The following is a 21,600-nucleotide window of genomic DNA, read 5'->3' on the forward strand; positions in this document are numbered from 1 at the left end:
CTCGGGGCCGCTGCAGCCCCGGGGGTGTCAGCGGGGCTTCCCATGAGCCGCGATCGTGGCCGCAGCGAATGCCCCTGCCGGGCTGGGAAGGGCAGCCGGGGGAGGGCTGTTGGCGGGGCGGCAGCAGAGGTGCCCCGTAACTGCTGAGGGCGCGGAGCGATGTAAGCTCTGGGGGCAGCGCGGTTCAGGGCAGGTGCGCCAGAGACAAAGGCGTGTTGGTTTCTAGAGCGGCTTTGGTGCCAGGCTAGGGAGTCTCAGCTGGAGACCCGTCTTGCTCCTGAGGTTAGGGCCCACTGCGACGCAAGCTTGGAAAGTCCTTCCCTGGCAGCACCAGACGTGTCAGGCTTTAGGACCCAAGGGAACGGCTGCTGCAGCTGGCGTCCAGGGAGCTCTGGCAGGTAAGGAAGCCAGGGCCTGGGGAAGAGCCAGCTTTGGGGTAGGTAGGCAGGCAGGCGGGGAGTGGCTGTTGTGCCCCCCGGAGAGCCCAGCCCCAGCTGTGTGGTGGGGGGAGACGGGCAGGAGCTGGAGGCGCCGGGAGTAAGAGCTTGGAGCCAGTTGTGTGCAGGAGGGTCCCGGATGGGCTCTAGCTGTGAGGGAACCGCACTGAGCCTGCAGGCAGCTGGGGCAAGGTCCAGCTCCGTGCGGCAGCCCTGAGCCAGCTGTGTGCAGGGGGGAAGGGCAGGAAAGGAGCGTGCTGGGCACGGAGGGCTAGAGCCGGCTGTATGCGGAGGGAGCAGGAGCCGGGAAGAGGTGCCAGCACTAGCCACTCTGCAGCATGGTCGAGGGAGCCAGCGCCCTGCTGTCTAGTGCCATACCCTGCCTGCCCACGGGAAGCTTGCTGCAGTTTTGCAGAGCCTAGGCCTGTGTGAGGAGGGGAGAAGTCGACTGCAAGCCTCATACATCAGCCAGCCCCAGCCTGTGCCCTGCGGAAGAGCCAGGTGGCTCCAGTGGATATAAACCCTGGTAGAAGTCTTGGGGGGGGCATGTGACCCCCACACGCTGCCTCTGGGGAACAGGAAGGGTTATTGGCTGGCTAGGGGGCTGGGTTCTCTCCTGGCTCACATGTAAAATCAGAATATCAGGGTTGGAAGAGACGTCAGGAGGTCATCTAGTCCAACCCCCTGCTCAAAGCAGGACCAATCCCCAACTAAATCATCCCAGCCAGGGCTTTGTCAAGCTGGGCCTTAAAAACCTCAAAGGATGGAGATTCCACCACCTCCCTAGGTAACCCATTCCAGTGCTTCACCACCCTCCTAGTGAAAGAGTGTTTCCTAATATCCAACCTAGACCTCCCCCACTGCAACTTGAGACCATTGCTGCTTGTTCTGTCATCTGCTACCACTGAGAACTGCCGAGCTCCAGCCTCTTTGGAACCCCCTTCAGGTAATTGAAGGCTGCTATCAAATCCCCCCTCACTCTTCTCTTCTGCAGACTAAACAAGCCCAGTTCCCTCAGCCTCTCCTTGTAAGTCAGGTGCCCCAGTCCCCTAATCATTTTCATTGCCTTCCACTGGACTCTCTCAAATTTGTCCACATCCTGTCTGTAGTGGGGGGCCCAAAACTGGATGAAATACTCCAGGTGTGGCCTCACCAGTGCCGAATAGAGGGGAATAATCACTTCCCTCGATCTGCTGGCAATGCTCCTACTAATATGCCATTGGCCTTCTTGGCAACAAGGGCACACTGCTGACTCATATCCAGCTTCTCATCCATTGTAATCCCCAGGTCCTTTTCTGCAGACCTGCTGCTTAGCCAGTCGGTCTCGGCCTGTAGCAGTGCATGGGATTCTTCCTTCCTAAGTGCAGGACTCTGCACTTGTTCCTGTTGAACCTCATCAGATTTCTTTTGGCCCAATCCTCCAATTTGTCTAGGTCACTCTGGACCCTTCCCTACCCTCCAGCGTATCTACCTCTCAGCAGCTCAGTAACATACACACAGCTTGTAACAAAGGGACCCAGTGGCCGTTCACCCCCGGTAACAGCCCTGTCTTTCCCCATAGGATGTTGCTGCTCACGGACTGGGTGCTGGAGCTGCTGAGCATGGAGCGGACCCCCTTCCGTTCCTACACCATCTCTGCCTTGCTTCTTGCTCTGCTGGCCCTGCTCTTCTGCACCCTACTGCAGCTTGGGAGATCCTGGCACCACTACTATGTGAACTGTCAGCGGCTGCGCTGCTTCCCGGAGCCCCCGCGTCGCAACTGGCTGCTGGGACACTTGGGGATGGTAGGTGTCATGTCCTGTGGGGGTGTGTCTTCTCTCCCCTCTTACTCCTTGTTGCCACTGAGACATGGCTTGACCCCTGCTGGGAGGAGCCACCCTTGCCCACCCCAAGGGAGGGGCTGGTAGAATAGCCCCTGAGAAGGCTGGGGGCAGGTGACCCTGCTGGTTCAAGCCTCTCCCTCTCTCTCTCAGGTGAAGGGCTTTGGTCCCAGCTGGTGCTGGCAAGGAGAGCATGGCATGGCAGGTTGCTCAGGGCGTCATGCTCACTGCAGCTGCATGACACATGGGAATGGGGTTGGGACCGAGCAGGGATAGGAGACGAGGGTCCTGGGCCAGCTCCACCAGGTTCTCAGCACACGCCCTGTCTGGCACCAGAGTGAGCAGCATCTGAACTCAGTCAGATTTCCTGACCCAACTAGGTGGGCCTGAGCTGGAGGCAGAGGCATTGGCCACACTGCGGCTCCCCATCCACCTGTGGGTGGAGCCCTTCCTATGGCGGCTGGCTCTAATGCACCCCCGATACGGCAGGGCCATGGGATCCATCTCTGGCACTGGATGGGGCAGGTGGGATGCCGGCCCACATGCAGAATGAGACGGGGGTGCGAATGGCCCCCTAACCACTCAGTGCCCTGCACTCAAATGCCACATTCTCCAGGCAGGGCCCAAGGCTGAGTGTGGGATGTGCCCTGGTGGGTGGCTCTGGGCTCCGGTGCCCAGACACTTGCCCAGTTGCAGGGGCTCTAAGGGAACCAATCCATAGAAGCCTCTCTGCTCACCACTGGCCCCTGCCATGCTCCCTGGCCCAGCCCCGTGACACCCCTGCCAGCCAGGTGCACCCCAATAGCTCTGCCTGCATTGGTGGCAAGTGGCCCCTGGGCCTGTTTGGTTGCCTTTGCTGTGGAGCAGGGAGGGTTATAAAGCCCCTGGCAGGATGGCCCCACCTGGTGTAGCTTTGGCAAGGGCATAGCCAGTCACCAAGTGCTGTGATGTCAGGCATTTCAAGAACTCTGTCCCTCAGAGCACAGAGGGACCTAGGGGACCCAACTGGCTGCTTGGAGTGAGGCATGTTTGCCCTCAGAGCAGCCACCAGCACAGTGAGGGGAGATAGTATTGGTGTTGGAGGGTCCCCTGACACCAGGGGTCAGGCCAGTCTGTAGGTCCCTGGGGAGAGGGGCAGTCTCGGAAATGTATTGCCTGCTCCGGGGAGCATCCCCCAAGATGGATGGATGTGAGCACTGGGCCAGGAGTGAGCATCGGTTGTGCTCAGGAGTGAGGGTCTTGACAGATACACTTGGTGAGGCATTGCACATGGTAGTCCTGCCTCTGATCAGAGGATCTGATTCTGCCCCTGCCTGGCATGCACTGACTTGCTCAGGAATCCAGGGTAGGACTGGGTCCCTCCTATATTAACTCTGCCCCGTTCCTCCTGCAGTTCATACCTGGTGAGGAGGGGCTGAGCCTGGTGTCCCAAACAGTGGCTTCGTTCTCCCAGGCCTTTGTGACATGGATGGGGCCCTTCCTGCCAGTCCTGTCCCTGGTGCACCCTGTTTTCCTCAAGCCGATCACAACAGCCTCAGGTACGCTGACTCCTGGGGGTGGTGGTGAGGCTCTGAGGGTATGTCCATACTGCACGTAGACACCTGTATCGGGCTCGGACTGTGGGGCTGTTACACTGCAGTGTAGATATTCCAGCTGGGGCTGGAGCCTGGCCTCTGGGACCTCCTCCCTGTGGGGTCCCAGATCTTGGGCTCCAGCTGAGCCCAAATGTCTATACCTCAGTTTTACAGCCCTGAGTCCAAGTCAGCTGACATGGGCAGGTCACAGGTGTCTACATGCAGTATAGACACAATTTATGGGGCCAGAGAGGAGACACACCAGCTGGGCCCCTCTAGCCAGTCCCCTGGGAACCTATGCAGGACTGGCCCCAGCAATCTGTTCTCCAGGACCCTGGCCAGGCTAGCTGTGGACATCCCAAGGGACAGGGCTTACCCCCAGTGTGACATCAGGGTGGTATGAAGGCTTTCCTGACTTCCCCAGGGCAGGGCTGGGAGCCAGTCACCTGGGGCCCTGCAGAGCAGCCCGACCAGAGTCCTGGGGAAGGCACCAGAACGGACAATCCACCTGGGGAGCTAATGGTCGTCTCCCTGCAATAGCTCCTCGGAGTCCGCATTGTCCAGTCTGGGTTTCCCTCTGCTCCAGGTCAACCCCCCAGCTCCATGGGTCACAACCCTCGTACGTTCTCATACATAATCAGTGCAGGCCCCTTGGCTCAACTGACTCACTCCTCTGCCCAGATGAACCAATCCTTCCCTGCCACCTTGGCTGCTCTCCCCTGTGTTCTGCACTGTGTGCGCCCAGCAGCCTCTTCTGGCCTTGACCGCTGGGATTGGGTTACTGTTCAGGGGGCCTAGAGTTGAATGCAGGGTGGGTCAGGCCAGCAGGGACCGTTCTGCTCCTCTAATCTGACTGCCAGTGTCACACAAGGCAGAGACCCGCTCCCGAGATCCCTGCAGTCAGCCCCGAGCTCCTGGCTGTGCTTGAGGGAGTGTTACATAGAGATGGGCTGTCCCTTTGTAAAGACTCCCAGGGATGGCAAAGCCCCTGTGTCCCTGGGCCAGCTGTTCCCAGGGCTCAATCCCCTCCCTGTTAAACACTTGCACTGTGTTGCCAGTCCAAGTTCGTTCCTGCTGGATCTCACTCTGCCGCTGTCTGCTGGATGGCAGAGCCCCCTGCTGCCAGGCATCCCTGCCCATGGAGGGGCTGGTAGCTGGGATGTAGGAACCTCTTTTCCTGCTCTTGAAGAAATTAAATCCATTGGGCTCCTGTAGCCTCCCCCAGAGAGGCAGGTTTTCCAGAGCTTGAGGTGTTCTGGTGGCTCCTCCCAGACCCTTCCTCAGCTGTCACTGTGCTATTTGAGGTGGGGGCACATTGGAGGGAGGGGCTATTGCCTCCCTGCTCCATTGTGGGACAGCTCTGCCCAGGCAGCCTCAGGAAGCTTCAGCCTGTATCTGGGGCTGTGCTGCAATGGAAACCCTGTTGGACAGGCTGGGCTGTGCAGCTCTACAGAATCCCCTTTCCCCCCCAGGCAGTTCTGGATCCCCCTTGGAGGACAGGCTGCCTTAGTCCAGCTTCTCCAGCTCCCTTGATGTGACTGCTCTTGCTGCAGGCCACTGTCTGCATCAGCTCACCCTGGGCAAAGGCCGTCAACGTGCTCTGGGCAGGGAGGCAGGGAATAAAATGGGGCCATGTAGATGTGGGGGCCAGGTGTTTGTGGGGGTCTTCCTTGTGCCCTGGTTTGTGCCAATTCCTGTTTGGCTCTTGAGAGATTGTGTCATTTGCTGCTTTGGGGAGTCCAGCCCAGCCCCTGCTACTCTCTGGATCCAGGGGCACCCAGAAAGCTGCCTGCTGCCATAAGGGGATGGGGCAGAGTACCACTGGGGTGTGGGCGAGGAGTGCAGGAGCAGGCAGAACGCCTCCAGATGCTGCAACCTGCGAGCTACTCCCTGGCAGCTCCTGATCCACCTTTGCAAGTGGGGGAATGGAGCCCCTGCAGCATAGCCACCCCCGGTGCTGCCAGAGAGCCATGGACTGTCCCTCACCCCATCCAGGCAACTGAGCACGATCAGCTCCTTTCCTGGGCACAGGGGACACGGACTGGCTGTCTCCAGCATGGAAAGCCAGAGGTCCATAGCGGGGACTGAGGCTCTCGGCTTGAGCAGTGCTGTGCCGGGGGCTCCTGGGAACAGCAGCAGGAGAGACCCAGCCATGCAGGGCAGGCCTAAGGCAGCACCCAGCGGGAGCTGCTGCACAGCCAAGACTCCTCCAGCCCAGGCAGGGTGATGGCTCTGGACAGACTGGGCAGCAGGGCCAAGGGGCACTGCCTGGCTGAATTTCTCAGGGGCAGCAAGCAGAGCCACCTCCCCATTGGGGACCTATCATTAGTAGTCTTGCAGGAGCAGCTGGGGCCCTTGGGGGGGCGGGGGGGGGGGGAGAAGAGAGACATGCACACACTCCAGAGGTGGGGTAGTGATGGCCAGCGATGATCAGTGACATGGGGAGCTCGTGCTGGCCCTGTCCCCTCCCTGCCGGCCAGGGAGAGTAGCCCCTGCCAGGGCCAGTTGCCCAGTGCTCTGGTGTCTCTCGTAGCGCCAATCACCCCCGGGGCTGAGAGGAGTCAGTGGGTACAGCAGAGGGTGAGGGTTCTGTGCAGCTGTGCCCCCCTAGCACCGCCAGCGCAGGCCCCTCTCTGGTGAGCGAGTTGCTGGGGCTGTGTGCTGCAGGGGGACGCACGATGAGCTGAAGCCAGACTGAAGGAATCCAGCCCCCAGCCTGGTCCGTGCTCCCTGGCCTGGGGGCTCCTGCTCCAGCCTCTTCTCTCCCCTTGCGGAGGGGACATCTCTGTTCCCGTTAGCGTACTGCTGCCACTCTTCCCAATTAGCCCTGCTCCAAGTGGCGCCTGGGGCCGCAGGGCCAAGGGCATGTGGAGCTACGCTGGGGCTTGTTTGCTCATCCGTGAACTGCTGCCCTTCAGGGTGGTTGAGAAGTGACTCTGGAAGTTTTCACCAGGGCCCTGAGTCCAGAGCCAAAGCAACAAATAGAAATGCTGCATCTCCCCGCCAGCCCAGCATCCAGCCCCACCCCACCAGCCCTTTGCATAGCCCACTGTCCCCGCGGCTAGGGACTGTGCCCAGGAACCCAGTGCAGTCTGCTGGAACTTTGTAAACAATCCCGTTGCTGATGCAGCAGTGGGAACAGAGTCCAGCTTGCTCCCCCAGTGCCAGGTGGGCTTGGCAGGACACAGAGAGGGGAGGTCTGGCTTTAGTCCTCAAAGCCAGCAGCTGGGTCTGAGCAATGAGCGTTGCTCCCTGGAGCAGAGTTGTATGTCACTTGGCCAGGACAGAGGTGCTTTGGGGCTCAGGAGCCCTCAGTCTCCTGCTCAGCTCAGCTAGATGGCAGAGAAGCACAGGGTGGGGATGCAGTGCTGGGGCTGTGTGAATGCATGTAGCCAGTTCATGCCAGAGCTGAGGGCTCATGCACGCTGCCCACTGAGCCCCCGGGTTCAGCTCTGCACGGAGAATGGCTGGGAGCCATGTTTGCAATAACACAGGGAGCCCCAAGTGGCCCCATCCAACCGACTGCCAGGTGAGGGCAGTCCCTCCTCCCCCATTAGAAATGAAGCCAGAGGCGCTCTGAGAGCAGCCATCAGTGGGTCTTCCTGGGGAGCTGCCGCTCCTGCAATGGGCTGAGTCGGGCGCTGGGCCCAGCATGTTGCCCTGGCCAGAGACATGGCTGGAGTCCCAGCTGGCCCGTGGCTAACTCATGGCCCCTCGTTGTAGGGTCAGAACACGGAGGAGGGGATGCAGTGCATAGATGAGCTCGTCGGGCGCTACAGCCACTTCTGCCTTTGGTGGTTTGGGCCCTGGTTTCCCATTCTGCGGCTCTTCCACCCAGAGGCCGTTAGACTCGTGCTGCTGGAGTCAGATAGTGAGGGTGGCCCCAGCGCCAGGGGTTTGTGTGTCCGTCAGTCTCTGTCCTGGGGCTCAGCAGGGGTTGGATTCCCAGCAGGCGCCTGGAGCTGTCTGTTATGTGTGCTGCACCCGCCATGACGGGACCTCTGGGGACATGGGCCCAGTGGTGAGAGGACAGCTGCTCCCTAGAAAAGCCCTCAGCCAGGAGGACTGGCTGCTGAGACCAGCCCTCCTCCACATGGCTGAGGAGGAAGCTGCCGGGCTGGGGGAAGGGATCAGGTCTCGGGCTGAGCTCAGCTCAGCAGGTGGCTGTTCATTGGGCTGCTTGTCTGGCTGGGGGCTGCCAACCCAGGGTCCTTAGTGAGTTCCCCTGGCCCCAGAGGAGTTAGGGCAGAGGCTGTAGCCATCCCTTAGTGTCCTGAGAGAAGCACGTCCCCCTGGCTGCTGGCTGAAGCCCAGCTGGAGCTTCCATCAGCCTCTGGGACAGTGACCCATGGGAGCAAAGGTTCATTGCATCCCTGGCTGGTGATAGGCGAGTGGAGGTCAGCCTAGTGGATCTGATAGCATCCAGCCGGCTCAGGGACACCCTCCGCCCTTCATCAGCTCAATCCATGGTCCCAAAGGGGGCACGGCAGGGCTGTGGGGTGAAGGGGACAATGAGGGAGGTGGTCTGGGGGAGAAACAGGTCAGGGGGACTCATAAGGACCAAATGGCCGATGTTCTATGGGGAGCAGCAGAGAGTGTGGGGTTGATACTGTTGTGGGGGTGCATGGCCGTGAGGCTAATGGGATGTTGGAGGTGGGGGAATCTGGAGAATGGTGCAGAGAGGGGGTGGTCCTGGGGCTAGTGGTGCGGGGGGGGGGGGCAGTTTCTGTCCCTATTGTCTCTGGCTGACCCAGGGAGAGGAGCAGCTGTGGCCAGCTCAGTCTCAGGGAGCTGGACCTGCCAAGCCACCTTTGCCCATCCCCAGTGCCACCCCCCTGAGCGCCAGCCATTCGCACAGCCCTGCGAGGTGGGGTGTTGCTGTGGCACAGAGGGGGCAGGGGACTCGCACAGCATGTCCATGTAAGAGACAGGAATAGAACCCAGGGGTCCTGGCTCCCAGCCCCCTCCAGACCCTGCTGTAGCCACAGGATCCCCATTCTGCTCTTAGAGCCAGGGATTACAGCTAATAGGGAGTTTTAAAGATGCCAAGCTCTCTATTGTGAAGGCCCCACGTGACTGCCAAGCTCCCGCAATCCGTGGGTCACGGACACTGCCCCAGGTGGAGTCTCTGTCGCTCCGCAGGCCCGGCCCAGGCTGTGGATGCTGCTTGTGCCCTGTGTCCTCCTACCTGTCTGTGACTTTCTCAGAGCAGAGCCTTCTCTGTGTGAGGGGCCTCGTGGCTCAGCGCCTGGTCCCTGTCGTGTGGCTCCTTCATGCTGTTCACTGAGCCTGTCCTGTTGCCCCAGCAGCCACCCTCCTGGCTGCTAGGGTGGAGCCTGGAGCAGGGTGTCCAGCAGGGTTCTGCCTTGTCTGATGGGGGCTCCTTTCACAGGGCGATGTGCCAAGGCTCCTTAGGAAACAGCCTGTGGAGCAGGCGGGCACGGGACAGACCCATGTTCCTGCAGCTGCCCCTTTCCAGAACAAAAGGGGACCCATAGGTGCTGCAGCTCTGATAACAGTAGTCCTGCACTCCTTCCCTGTGTCCTATACCGTGTGTATGTGAGCGCTAATGCCAGGGTGCACCCCATTACCGCCCCCCCGTGCCGTATGTCTGAGCGCTAACGCTGGGGTGCGCCCATCTCTGTTCCACTCTGCCGTGTGTGTCTCTCAGCACTAAACTCTGGGTGTGCCGCATCTCTGCACCCCCGAGCCATGTGTGTCTCAGCACTAACCCCTGGGCCTGCCCTGTCTCTGGTCTCCCCCACAGCTGCCATCGCACCCAAGGACTACGTGTTCTACGGCTTCCTGAAGCCTTGGCTGGGTGAGTGCCCTTTCTTCTGGGCTTGGATCTGTTGTGCTTGGTGTCGTGGGGCCCGGACCTCAGGGGAGGGCTTGTGGGGAATGGAGGGTGTGATGTTCCCCTCTGGTGTTATCTGGACCGGTGATCAGCTAGGTCACTCCAATCCTTGACTCTGGGAGCCAGTCTTACCCTGCTCTTCTGTGAGAACCCCCACTCCTGGGCTGTTCACACACACAGCCTCTGGCATGGAAGCTGCTCCTTGGATTGTGCAACCAAATGACATGAGCCAATATCTCTGCTCCCAGATACAACCCTAGGAACCTCCGTCTTGCCGTGTCCAGATATGCCCGCTGGACGCTGCAGGCTTATGAGAGTTCATCAGTTTAACAAAGAAATGGATATGGACCAGGCTTGTTCTCCCAAGGGGAGTCTCTGACACACTTCAAGCCAAATGCATTGTGTCAGGTAGAATAAACAAAGAGATTTATTAACTACAAAGATAGATTTGGATTTGGGCCTAATCACATCAGCCACACTATCAGAGGCTCATTCACCTGCACATCTACCAATGTGATATATGCCATCATGTGCCAGCAATGCCCCTCTGACATGTACATTGGTCAAACTGGACAGTCTCTATGAAAAAGAATGAATGGACACAAATCAGACGTCAAGAATTATAACATTCAATAACCAGTTGGAGAACACTTCAATCTCTCTGGTCACTCGATCACAGACCTGAGAGTGGCTATCCTTCAATAAAAAACTTCAAAAACAGACTCCAATAAGAGACTGTTGAATTGGAATTAATTTGCAAACTGGATACAATTAACTTAGGCTTGAATAGAGCCTGGGAGTGGATGAGTCATTACATAAAGTAAAACTATTTTCCCATGTTATTTCTCCCCCCACCCCACCCTCCACTGTTCCTCAGACGTTCTTGTTAACTGCTGGAAATGGCCTACCTTGATTATTGCGACAAAAGGTTTTCCTCCTTCCCCCCCCCGGCTGTTGGTGATGACTTATCTTAAGTGATCACTCTCCTTACAGTGTGTATGATAAACCCATTGTTTCATGTTCTGTGTGTGTGTGTGTGTGTGTGTGTGTGTGTGTGTGTGTAAATCTCCCCACTGTATTTTCCACCGAATGCATCCGATGAAGTGAGCTGTAGCTCACGAAAGCTTATGTTCAAATAAATTTTAGTCTTTTTAAGGTGCCACAAGTACTCCTTTTCTTTTTTTGCGAATACAGTCTAACACGGCTGCTACTCTGAAACCTTTTATTATGTTCTTTCTTCCCTCTTGGCTATGCCACCCCACCCCTTCAGGGTCAGGTGAGCATTACCTCATCCCAGTCCCTGACTGACCAAGGGAAGGGGGGTGACTCGCCAAGTTCCCACACCAAAGGCTCTTATGCAAAGTAAGCTATCGTGCGATAAGAGGGAAGGTCCTTTCTGGATCAGTAACTGGTTAAAAGACAGGAAACAAAGGGTGGGAATAAATGGTCAGTTTTCAGAATGGAGAGAGGTAATAGTGGTGTCCCCCAGGGGTCTGTACTGGGATCAGTCCCGTTCAACATATTCATAAATGATCTGGAAAAGTGGGTAAACAGGTAACAAAATTTGCAGATGATACAAAACTGTTCAGGATAAGTCTAAAGCAGACTGCAAAGAGTTTCAAAGGGATCCCTCCAAACTGGGTGACTGGGCAACAAAATGGCAGATGAAATTCAATGCTGATAAATGCAAAGTAACGCACATTGGAAAACATAATCCCAACTATACATAAATAATGATGGGGCCTAAATTAGCTGTTACCACTCAAGAAAGAGATCTTGGAGTCATTGTGGATAGTTCTCTGAAATCATCCACTCAATGTGCAGCGGCAGTCAAAGAAGCGAACTGAATGTTGGGAACCATTAGAAAAGGGATAGATAATAAGGCAGAAAAATACCCTATTGTCTCTATATAAATGCATGGTACCCCCACATCTTGAATACTGCATGCAGGTGTGGATGCCCCATCTCAAAAAAGATATATTGGACTTGGAAAAGGTTCATATAAGGGCAACAAAAATGACTAGGGCTATGAAACAGGTTCCATATGAGGAGAGATTAAAAAGACTGGGATTTTTCAGCTTGGAAAAAGAGACGACTAAGGAGGGATATGGCCACTGTTGGCAGACAGGACACTGGGCTGGATGGACCATTGGGCTGACCCAGTCTGTCCGTTCTTATGTCAGTGTGGAGCTGGAGCTACTCATGCCATAGCTGTGAGCACCAGCATATGGGTGTGCACAAGATCACACACATGCCTTCGCATGCACACGTACCTCTATGCACATACCACCACGCACCTGCACATACACACACGCATGCTGCATGTTCATGCCCACATGTGCCCCCACAAACACACACACATGCTTCACTCACGCCCCCAGCCATGCATGCATTGCACACGTGCACACACTCTCGTGCCTGCCCAACATACACCAGGGAGGTTGATTCTCACTGAGCACCCCAGCTGGCTGTGACCCAGTGGGCTGCAGGGTCCCTGTGCTGCAGGATCTCTGCCAGGGCTCTGAGCTGAGCGCCTGTCATCTCAGGGGACGGTTTGCTGCTGAGCAATGGTCCGAAATGGGTGCGGCACCGGCGCATGCTGACGCCAGCCTTCCACTTCGACATCCTGAAGCCCTACGTGAAGATCTTCAACCAGAGCACTGACATCATGCATGTGAGTAACCCCCTCCCATCATGGCACCAAATCCATGCCTTTGCCTCTGGCCCCTCCCACGGCACACACTGCTCTGGCACCTGCCAGTCTGCCCGGGACCCTCTCCCCCGTGGCACACACTGCCCTGCCCTCACCAGCCTGCCGGGGAACCTCCCCCCCCATGGCACACACTGCCCTGGCACCCTGCCACCCCCCAGCCTGCCTGGGACCCTCCTCCCATGGCGCACGCTGCCCGGGACCCTCTCCCTATGACACACACTGCCCTGGCACCCTGCCACCTGCCAGCTTGCCCGTGTACCCTCCCCCCAATGGCGCACACTGCCCTGGCACCTGCCAGCCTGTCCAGGACCCTCCCCCGATGGCACACACTCTGCTCTGGCACTCTTCAAACCCCAGCCTGCCTGTGACCCTCTCCCCATGGCACACACTGCCCTGGCACCATGCCACTCCCAGCCTGCCCGTGTAGCCTCCCCCCAATGGCACACACTGCCCTGGCACCTGCCAGCCTGTCAGGGACCCACCCCCCATGGCACATGCTGCACTAGTGCCTTCCTCCCTTGGCATATGTGGAACCAGCACCTTGCCCTCCCCATGCCTCCCCCACACCCTATACAATATGCTGTACCATCACTACACTGTGCCTCTGGCCCTGCACCGCCCCCCCACCCTCTGGGCATATACTGCACTGATACTCTGCCCACTTACCCGCCAGCCTGCTGCTCTTTTACCTGCCCCCACCACATGCCTAGCCCTGTCACTGCACCAGTCCACTAGCCTCCTCCCCTGTCTGCTTGTCTGTCTCTGACGCTGGCCCTCCCGCATTGCATGGACACTGGGCTCTGCAGTGCTGTCCCTGCAGGCAGCTGCTCAGGGGCGGCTCTCACGGGCACTGTTCTCCCACAGGCCAAGTGGCACCGGCTGGTGGCATCAGGCTTCACCTCTCTGGACATGTTTGGACAGATCAGCCTCATGACCCTGGACAGTTTGCAGAAATGCGTCTTCAGCTACAACAGCAACTGCCAGGAGTGAGTGACATGGGGGTAGCTCCCCCAGCAGGGCCCTGCGCTGACCCGAGGGTGGGAGCCACCTCACTGGGGGAGGTCAGAGTGGGGAGAATGGGCTATAGGGTCCCTCCCTTCCTGGCCTGGCCCCAGTGAGCCTGGCCGGATTCACGGAATGGGTCCCTGAACTGGAGATCCCAGGGAAGGGAGGGTGTTTCTGCAGGCCTGGGCAGGGGCTCTTCAGAGGTGTTGGGGGATTGCTATAGTGACTGCAGCAGACCCTGGTCAGCACTGGGGGTGGAGCTCCTTCAGCTCACTGCTCAGAGGCTGGTGCTTGGTGCTTGCACTCGCAGGTCTGTCTGCTAACACATGTGGGGTCAGCATGTCTGTGCTGTGATTCTCTTGGGGGATGATCCTGCTATCGCATGCATCTTGCTGCCAGGAAGCTCCTCACCTCAGTCCCATCACCCCAGAACCCTCCTGCCCCCAGTTTATACATGTACTGCAGGGCCCTCGTCTGCAGCTTGTACCTGTTTTACTGCACTGGTACACATACAGACATGAGGTTCTTGAGGTTCAGATTTATAGCAGAGATGGAGAGCTTTGTAGAGGCAAAGAGTTTGTTCAGAAATAGTCCATTGGTTATAGTCCAATGTTTATATTCAGGGTGGTCCAGTCAGAACTGGGATCACAGTCCTTGTGGCTTAGGCTTCCCCTTTATGAAGCCTCAAGCAGATCTGAGATGAACAGGATCAGGACCCAAGGGTCTTTTATATAACTCCAGGCCTTTTTTGACAGGTTGGAGTCCTTAGGCCAACAATAGGCAATCAGGGCGACTTCGAAGTAGGTCCATCACTGGTAATTAGCTACACGAAGTAACATAAGGCAGTTGCCTGTTTTTCCACCATTCGCAGATGATTGGCTATACATTGCAAAGAGAGAGGAATACAGCGATGATATCCTGCATTTACAGTTCATTGAAATGCTAAGATGTTCTTTTGATCTCTGAATTAACTGAATACAGCATGGACAGGGACTGTTTGATTACATTGTTGACCTCTACTAATATGTATGTAAATACACAAAACCACAAACATGATCTCCTCATATGTTTTTAAGGGTTGAATTAGAGTCATTTATCCTGCAGGATGCTTAACCCTTTCTGGTTATTTGTCACCGTCCCACACTGGCTGAGCCACAGCAGCAGCCAGAGGCACCCTAGCTTGTTCCCCTCCTCGCTGGCCGGCCCGGAGATTCTGTGGCTGGGAGATCACACCATCGCTCTGTTGCGAGGCCCAGCCCGCCGGGATCCCCAAGCTCTGATCAGGGCACCCCCCGGCCTGTCAGTCACATGCTGGCCTGTTATGCGGCAGGACACCCAGTGACTACATCGCAGCCATCCTGGAACTCAGCTCCCTGGTGGTGCGACGCCAGCACCGCCTGCTCCTGCACTGCGACTTCCTGTACCGCCTGTCACCCGATGGGCGGCGCTTCCGACGCGCCTGCGACACCGTGCACCGCTTCACAGCCAACGTGGTGCAGCGGCGCCACCAGGCCCTGAGTCGCCTGGGCAGGGAGGCCTGGCTCAAATCCAACCAAGGCAGGACGGTGGACTTCATTGACATCCTGCTCCTGGCCAAGGTAACATGGTGGGGGTCCTGCCCCATGGGGGTGGGGGGAAGTCACTGATGTCCTGCTATTGGCCAAGGGGACATGGGGGGGCCTGCCCCATGGGGGGGGGAGGTCACTGATGTCCTGCTATTGGCCAAGGGGACATGGGGGGGCTTGCCCCATGGGGGGGGAGGTCACTGATGTCCTGCTATTGGCCAAGGGGACACAGCGGGAGATCCTGCCCTCGGGAGTGTGGGGGTTTGTTGAGGTCCAGGGCAGGGCCTGGAGTTCCCTTTTGGCACTGCCAGAGAGTCCTGGGGAGCCAGATGGAAGGTGTTGTGTGATGTCTGTCACACCAGACTTGCCCCCCAGCCCAGCTCTCTGGGGTGGCCCAGCTAGAGCTGCCTTCAGCGTGGAGCGATATGAACTGCACTTGGCAACATGGGGCTGGCACCTCTGGGGAGCTCTAACACCAGAGTCAGGCTGGGCATGGGGGAAGGGGGGAGCCCACCTTGGGGCCTGGGGCTGTGGGGCAGGGCAGGGACTGCCTCTTTCCCCGGGCTGGGGTGGAGGGGAGATGGCCAAGTTCACTCCACCCCAAGATGTCCCATCCTCCCAGGCTCTGAGGTGGGGCAGGCGTGAGCCGGGCCCCGCGGGGAGCCAGGTTACCCATCCAGCAGTGTGTGCTTTGTGCAGGATGAGGATGGCCAGGACCTGTCAGACGAGGACATCGCAGCTGAGGCCAACACCTTCATGTTTGAGGGTGAGGAGCCCCCCTGGAGAGGAGGTGGGGGGCTCTCCTGCTGACCTCACAGCCTCATGTGGGAGATGGGGTCTCCGCAGATGACATGGCTCTGGGGGGAGGGCAAGAGAGCTGGGTTCAGTCCCTGGCTCTGAGTGACCTCGGTGTGCCTTTCCGTGAAATGGGACTAAGACAGATCTGCCCCTGGGCACTGCCAGACAGTCCCAGCAACGGAGGGGGTGATGGTAGTGGAGACAGATGCTCAGAGTCACCCCATTCGCACCCCCAGGCCTGGAGTTCCCAACTGGCACTGCCAGAGAGTCATGGGGAGCAAGGCCCTGGAGAAGGTGCTGGCAGGGGGAGCTGAGCCGGGCAGGGTCCCTTCAGCCCCGGACTCTCCACGGTCCTTCTCTGCCCCCGGCAGCTCTCACGCTGCGCTGGCCTCTCTCTGCAGGCCACGACACCACAGCCAGCGGCCTCTCCTGGGTGCTGTATAACCTGGCCTGTCACCCCGAGTACCAGGAGCGCTGCCGGGAGGAGATCAAGGACTTAATGCGGGACAAAGAGTCGGAGGAGGTTGAATGGTGAGGTGGCTGCTTCAGCTGCAGTGCTGGCACTGTCCAGTGCAGTGCTGATCCCCAGCACCCCCACTTCCACACCCTTTAATTCTAGCACAGCCCCCACCCCACCTGTGAGGGTTAGCACAGCCGCTGCCCTCCCCTGCTCACCAATCTATGCCTAGCGCTGGGGTCCCTTCACCTCTGCCAGCCCCACAAGCTGGAGGGCTTCCCCTGCAAGATGGGCCTAGGCTGCTCCCCAGTGCCCGAGGGCCCTGCTGCTCTGGGTTTTGCATGTCCCCCCCTGGATGCCCAAGGGCCCTGCCACTCAGATGTGCATGCCTCTTCCCCCCCCCCCCCCCCACCTTTCACTGTGTTATTTGTCCCCTCGGTGCCAGCTCCATGCCTATGCGAGTCTGCCCTAGCCCCATTGCCTGGCTCATGGGCTCACACTGGGCCCCTCGTGCATCCACCTCTGGGGCCAGCACTAAGCTCTGCTCTCTGCAGGGAGGACCTGTCCCAGATGCCCTTCTCCACCATGTGCATCAAGGAGAGTCTGCGCCTGCACCCGCCTGTCACAGCCGTGTCCCGGCGCTGCACCGAGGACATCAAACTGCCCGATGGACGTGTCCTACCTAAAGGTACCAGCCTTCTTCCCTACTCCCCAGCCAGGGGCATGGCACCGGAACTGGGCCCATAACCCCTGCAGCGTTCAACCCCCCCCTCCTTCTCCCTTTCCTCTCTCTAATGAGGCAGTTTCCTCTCTGGCAGGGAACATCTGTTTGATCAGTATCTATGGGACGCATCACAATCCTGCTGTCTGGCCGGAGCCCCAGGTACCAGTGGTCAGTCTGTTCTGCCCCTTTGGCTCTACTCCATCCCACGGCCACCTCCAGCATGTCACTAGCGGGCGCTGTGCTGCAGAGAGTGGGATTGGCGGGCTCAGTAGGGAGCACAGTCCCCTCGCAGTCACTGCTGACCCAATGCCCCAGCGTGGCACTATGATGGCGTTTCAGCACCCCGATGTAGCAGCTTCCTATTCCCAGTGACCCTCCCCAGAGAGGAAGCTCCTCCTCGTGTCCCCAGCTTGCCTAGAGGGGAGCGAGGGTCACGCCCCCATTCACACTGGGTGGGGCTGGGTCACTGAGTGCTGGGTGGAGGCAGAACCATCCCTGTTGCCAGCGCATGGCCCCAGTCGGAAGCTCACTCTTGGGGAGCCTGGTGCCCAAGCTGCACCCGGGGAGGGGCTGCCTTTGCTCCCCCTTGGCTCAGGGACCCCAGCCCCACACCCCACCCCTCGCCCTCGTTCCCCTCACTGTGCCTTGTGCTTGCTGCTCCAGGTCTATAACCCACACCGCTTCGACCCAGAGAACTCCAAGAACCAGCCCCCACTGGCCTTCATGCCCTTCTCTGCTGGACCCAGGTAACCTGCCTGCCGGGCTCAGAGCCCCTCGCCGCACGAACTTCCCCCTCCCCCACTCCTAGCTGCCCACCAGCAAGCAGCTCCCTGTTGGCACCCTGGCTGCAGTGAAGCATTGTGGGATACGCAGGAGGTGGCCTCCGGTCAGTGCTGGGGTCAGCTGTTGTTGCTGAGGATCTGTCCCTTCTCCTGTGGGGGGGGCTCCCCCAGCATCTGTCTGTCCCTGCAGGCAGTGGGTTCTGGGGTGTCTGTCCCTGCTCCCCCATCCCTGCCCTCACATGGAGTGTGGTTTCCAGGCGCAGAGCACCAGCTGACACACCTGGCTTTCTCGCAGGAACTGCATCGGGCAGAACTTTGCCATGACAGAGATGAAGGTGGTGCTGGCGCTGACCCTGCTGCGCTTCGCCCTGCGGCTGGATGAGAGCAGGCCTGTGCGGCGCAAGCCTGAGCTGATCCTGCGCAGCGAGAACGGGCTGTGGCTGCATCTGGAGCCGCTGGGGCCCAGCCGTGAGAGACGGCCCCCCACACCGCGCTCCTAAGGGCCGTGCACTCCCACCCGCTGCAAGGATCCAGCCTGCTCCGCACAGCTCAGGGGCCTGCCGAGTGGAGGACCAGGTGGGGATCATGGTGGGGCCAGCTGTCTCCTCTAATCTAGACCAGCCGTCTGTACCAAAGGAGGCGCTGTGGGGTCCGGGCATGGGGCCCCTCAGGTGCTGCAGGCTCCTTTCAGACACCAGCTGCTTAGCCCTCCCCCACCTGTCCTTGGGAGCGAGGGTGACAGGTTACTCTCCCCAGCCCCGCTGGATGCCCATGGCCACCTGGTGACTCAATGTCAGAGCTAGAAATGGAGCTCCCGGCCCTGCCCACTCACAGCCTGGGCGACCCCTTGGCCTGCGTTCCCTGCCCCCGCTGGCCAGAGGCAGAGTGCCAAGCTGTTTGGCCACTAGCCTAGGATGTGGGAGACCCATGTTCAATTCCCTGCTCTGCCACAGGCTCCCTGTGGGGCCTTGGGAAAGTCACTCAGCCTCTGGCCCTCAACTCCCATCAGTGCAATGGAGTTAATGGTCCTGCCCACAGGGGATGAGGGTAAATGCAGTTGGGGGGTGAAGTGCCATATACTTATGGTGGGGCATCTAAGAACATGTGGTCAATAACCCTAAATGCTATGGGCTTGTTAGTGGATCAGCCCCTGCTTTCTTGCCAGCCCACCTGTGCCCCGATGCTGCTGTCTGGAGCTGAGGGTCTGGTCTGTCTCTCACTCCCCTTCCCTGGAAGGTAGGCATCTTCCCTCCTACTCTGTCCTGCTCCCCCCCACTCCTGCACTCAGCACTCCACCTGCCTGGCCTGGGACATGAACAGCTGAGAGGCCTGTGGGCAGGTGGCTCAGTGCTCTGGCCGATCTTTCTGAGGGGCCCCCAGTGGCCCGGGTGAGAGCTGGCAAAGGCCATTTCTCACTCTGCTGTAGGTGGCTTTGGGGTGGAGCAGCGATCCAGGGTGCAGCTGCCCAGCAATCGCAACCCGCTGCCGGGGGAGTTGGGGCAGGGAAGCCTTTGTTCCCCCCCCACACACACCCCCATAGTGTGGGTGTATTGCCAGACTGTGCCCGGGAGGGCTGGCTGCAGACCCAGTGAGGACCCACTCCCTCCCACAGGGAACGCATGGCTCAAAGAGACAAACAATGGTTGAAAGAGCGAGCCGGGGGCCATAAGTGGCCGCTGGGGCAGATGGACCTGGAGCTGTGGGACAGTTGGTTTCATGATATTTCTAAGTTCATTCTGGAACACGGCGAAGTCCAACGCCCCTGCTGCAGGGTCGAGGCCATGAGGCTTTGGGATCTGGCCTTGGGGTTTCAGGATCTGGCCCTGGAATCTGGCCACTGAGCTTTAGGTTCTGTCCCCCGGCCATGTGGCGGCGGGCTCCAGCCCCAGGCTCACACCCCACCCCCCCATCTCCCCAGTTCCCGCTGCGTCCTCAAGCCCCAGACTTAAACCGCATGCTCCATTCCTTGGCCGCAGGACTTCAGGCCCCAGGATCTGGCCACGGGTCTTCTGGCTCTGGCCCCCAGCTGTGAGGCAGCAAGTGCCAGCCCCAGGCTCACCAACCCCCTCCTTTGCCCACCCCACTCTGCCTCCTCCAGCCCCGGGTTTTTGGGCTCTCTGGCTATGGCTCCTGGCCATGCAGCAGCAGGTGCAGGCCCCGAGCTCTCCCCCTCGTCCTCATCAACTCTGGCCCCTGCTGCCACTCCCACCCCCTCAATCCACATTGCCCCTGGCACCCACTGCCTCCACCAGCTCCCTATTCATTCCCCCCCCCGGTGCCCCGGGCCCCCACTGCCTCCATATCTACCTCCCAATCCAGGGTTTAATTTGTCTCCGGGGTTGCCAGGGCTGTGTAAATGCTGTGAAAAGTGATATTTGTATGTTTGGTAATGTCACTTTTCACAGCAGACTTAGTAGCTAGCTGGGAGGCTGTGAAAAGTGATATTAACATACAAGTATCACTTTTCACGGCAGCAGATTTACTAGCTCGCAAGGTTAAAAATAACCAAAGCAACCAAAAAAGCAAAAGAAATTACAACAAAAAAGACAAGAATATGCAAAGCACCTTGTTTGCGTTTCTATTCTGTTTAGGGCCAGTAAAGAATAGAGACAACTGTACTTTATTTTTATTATTCAGTCTGTAAAAAAAAAACCCAAACCCTACATAAATAAATTACACTGATTTGGACATGGGTAGTATGTGCATATTTGTTTATATTTAAATTTTAAATTAAGTATTTTAGGAACAAGTGTCAGAGTGGCCACCAGCAAGAGTCACTGCTGCTGGCGAGGGGCCCCCGCGTAACGGTCAGGCTTAAGAAAATTGGGGGAGATGAAAGAACTGCTTGTTGACCTGTGAACGACTGATTCTTGGAACATCGTTGTTGTCCAAAGTCACCGTGAACACCTTTGTGTAGTGACATCTAGCCCTATGCATTTTCTATGTGGGAAAAAATGAGTCTTTTATTTAGACATCATGGACTGGTTTGCTTCATTAATAATGCATTGTGTAAAGAGTGAGTGGAGTCTTTGTATTGATACATTTTGACACATTTGTGTTTTAATGGGGTGGGGGCCTACATGTTCTTTGTGCCTAGGGCCTCAATAAATTTTAACCTACCTCTGCCTGCTGAGCTAGTGCCCAGTCACTGGCAGGGGGACTCTGGGCAACTGAGCGGGGTGAGGGGCAGTAAGGGCCCAGGTCTCATTGCCCAGTTGCGTGTGTTATCACCACCCCCTTGTAACAAAGCAGCCTTTGGCGGGACACTCTTGAGAATATCAGTTCAGGACAAATTGCTCTACCAGGGCAGTCACAGCCCAAGGCTGAGGGTCCTTTACTACTAAGGCCCACGAAACCAGCCAAACAGAGAGGACTTCAGTTTTATCCCACTGGCTAACCAGAAGTCATACAGACAATTTCCTCAGATACTCCAGTTTCCCAGTATTACCACCTGCACCGCTCCTTATGGGGATGAATGGTTATAAAAACCAATACCCCAGTAACAGAAAAAAGTTCTCCGCATCCCAAAGGGCCAAGCCCCAGACCCAGGTCAATGTACCAGTCAGATCTTATCCACAAATCATGCTGTTGCCAATCCTTTAGAATCTAAGGATTTATTCTAAAAAGAAAGAAATATAGATTAGAGTTAAAATTGGTCAAATGGAATCAAATACCTACAACAATTGCAAAGTTCTTAGTTCAGGCTTGATGGGATTACTTACTCTGGACTACAAACATCCCAGCTTGGATGGGTTTTTCAGTCCTTTGTTCAGAGCTTCGGGTTCAAGCACAGTTCCTCCAGAGGTCAGAAGCAGGATTGAAGACAAAATGGAGGGGTTTCCAGGGCCTTTTATACCCTCTGCCATGT

At 57.8% G+C, this 21,600-nt stretch overlaps 1 protein-coding gene across 4 annotated transcripts; it reads left to right on the forward strand.

Moving 5' to 3' along the window:
- Nucleotides 1-259: 259 nt before the first annotated feature.
- On the forward strand, nt 260-20,704 carry LOC119846113 (cytochrome P450 4F22). 4 transcript variants are annotated; one of them, XM_043506772.1, is made up of 13 exons: nt 260-398; nt 1,999-2,221; nt 3,651-3,795; nt 9,599-9,652; nt 12,235-12,362; nt 13,266-13,387; nt 14,737-15,004; nt 15,671-15,737; nt 16,171-16,300; nt 16,781-16,914; nt 17,045-17,109; nt 17,614-17,696; nt 18,028-20,704. In XM_043506772.1, the coding sequence occupies exons 2-13, from the start codon at nt 2,000-2,002 to the stop codon at nt 18,230-18,232; spliced, it is 1,623 nt and encodes a 540-aa protein (XP_043362707.1). In that variant the 5' UTR covers nt 260-398; nt 1,999; the 3' UTR covers nt 18,233-20,704. The 4 variants fall into 4 exon arrangements, with proteins under 4 accessions (XP_043362707.1, XP_043362708.1, XP_043362710.1 ...); XM_043506773.1 differs by lacking the exon at nt 3,651-3,795 and adding an exon at nt 7,555-7,699; XM_043506775.1 differs by lacking the exons at nt 260-398; nt 1,999-2,221 and adding an exon at nt 7,555-7,699 and having other exon boundaries at nt 3,667-3,795.
- The last annotated feature ends 896 nt before the right edge of the window (nt 20,705-21,600 follow it).

Source organism: Dermochelys coriacea, chromosome 20 (assembly GCF_009764565.3).
Source record: "Dermochelys coriacea isolate rDerCor1 chromosome 20, rDerCor1.pri.v4, whole genome shotgun sequence".
Classification (NCBI taxonomy): domain Eukaryota; kingdom Metazoa; phylum Chordata; order Testudines; family Dermochelyidae; genus Dermochelys; species Dermochelys coriacea.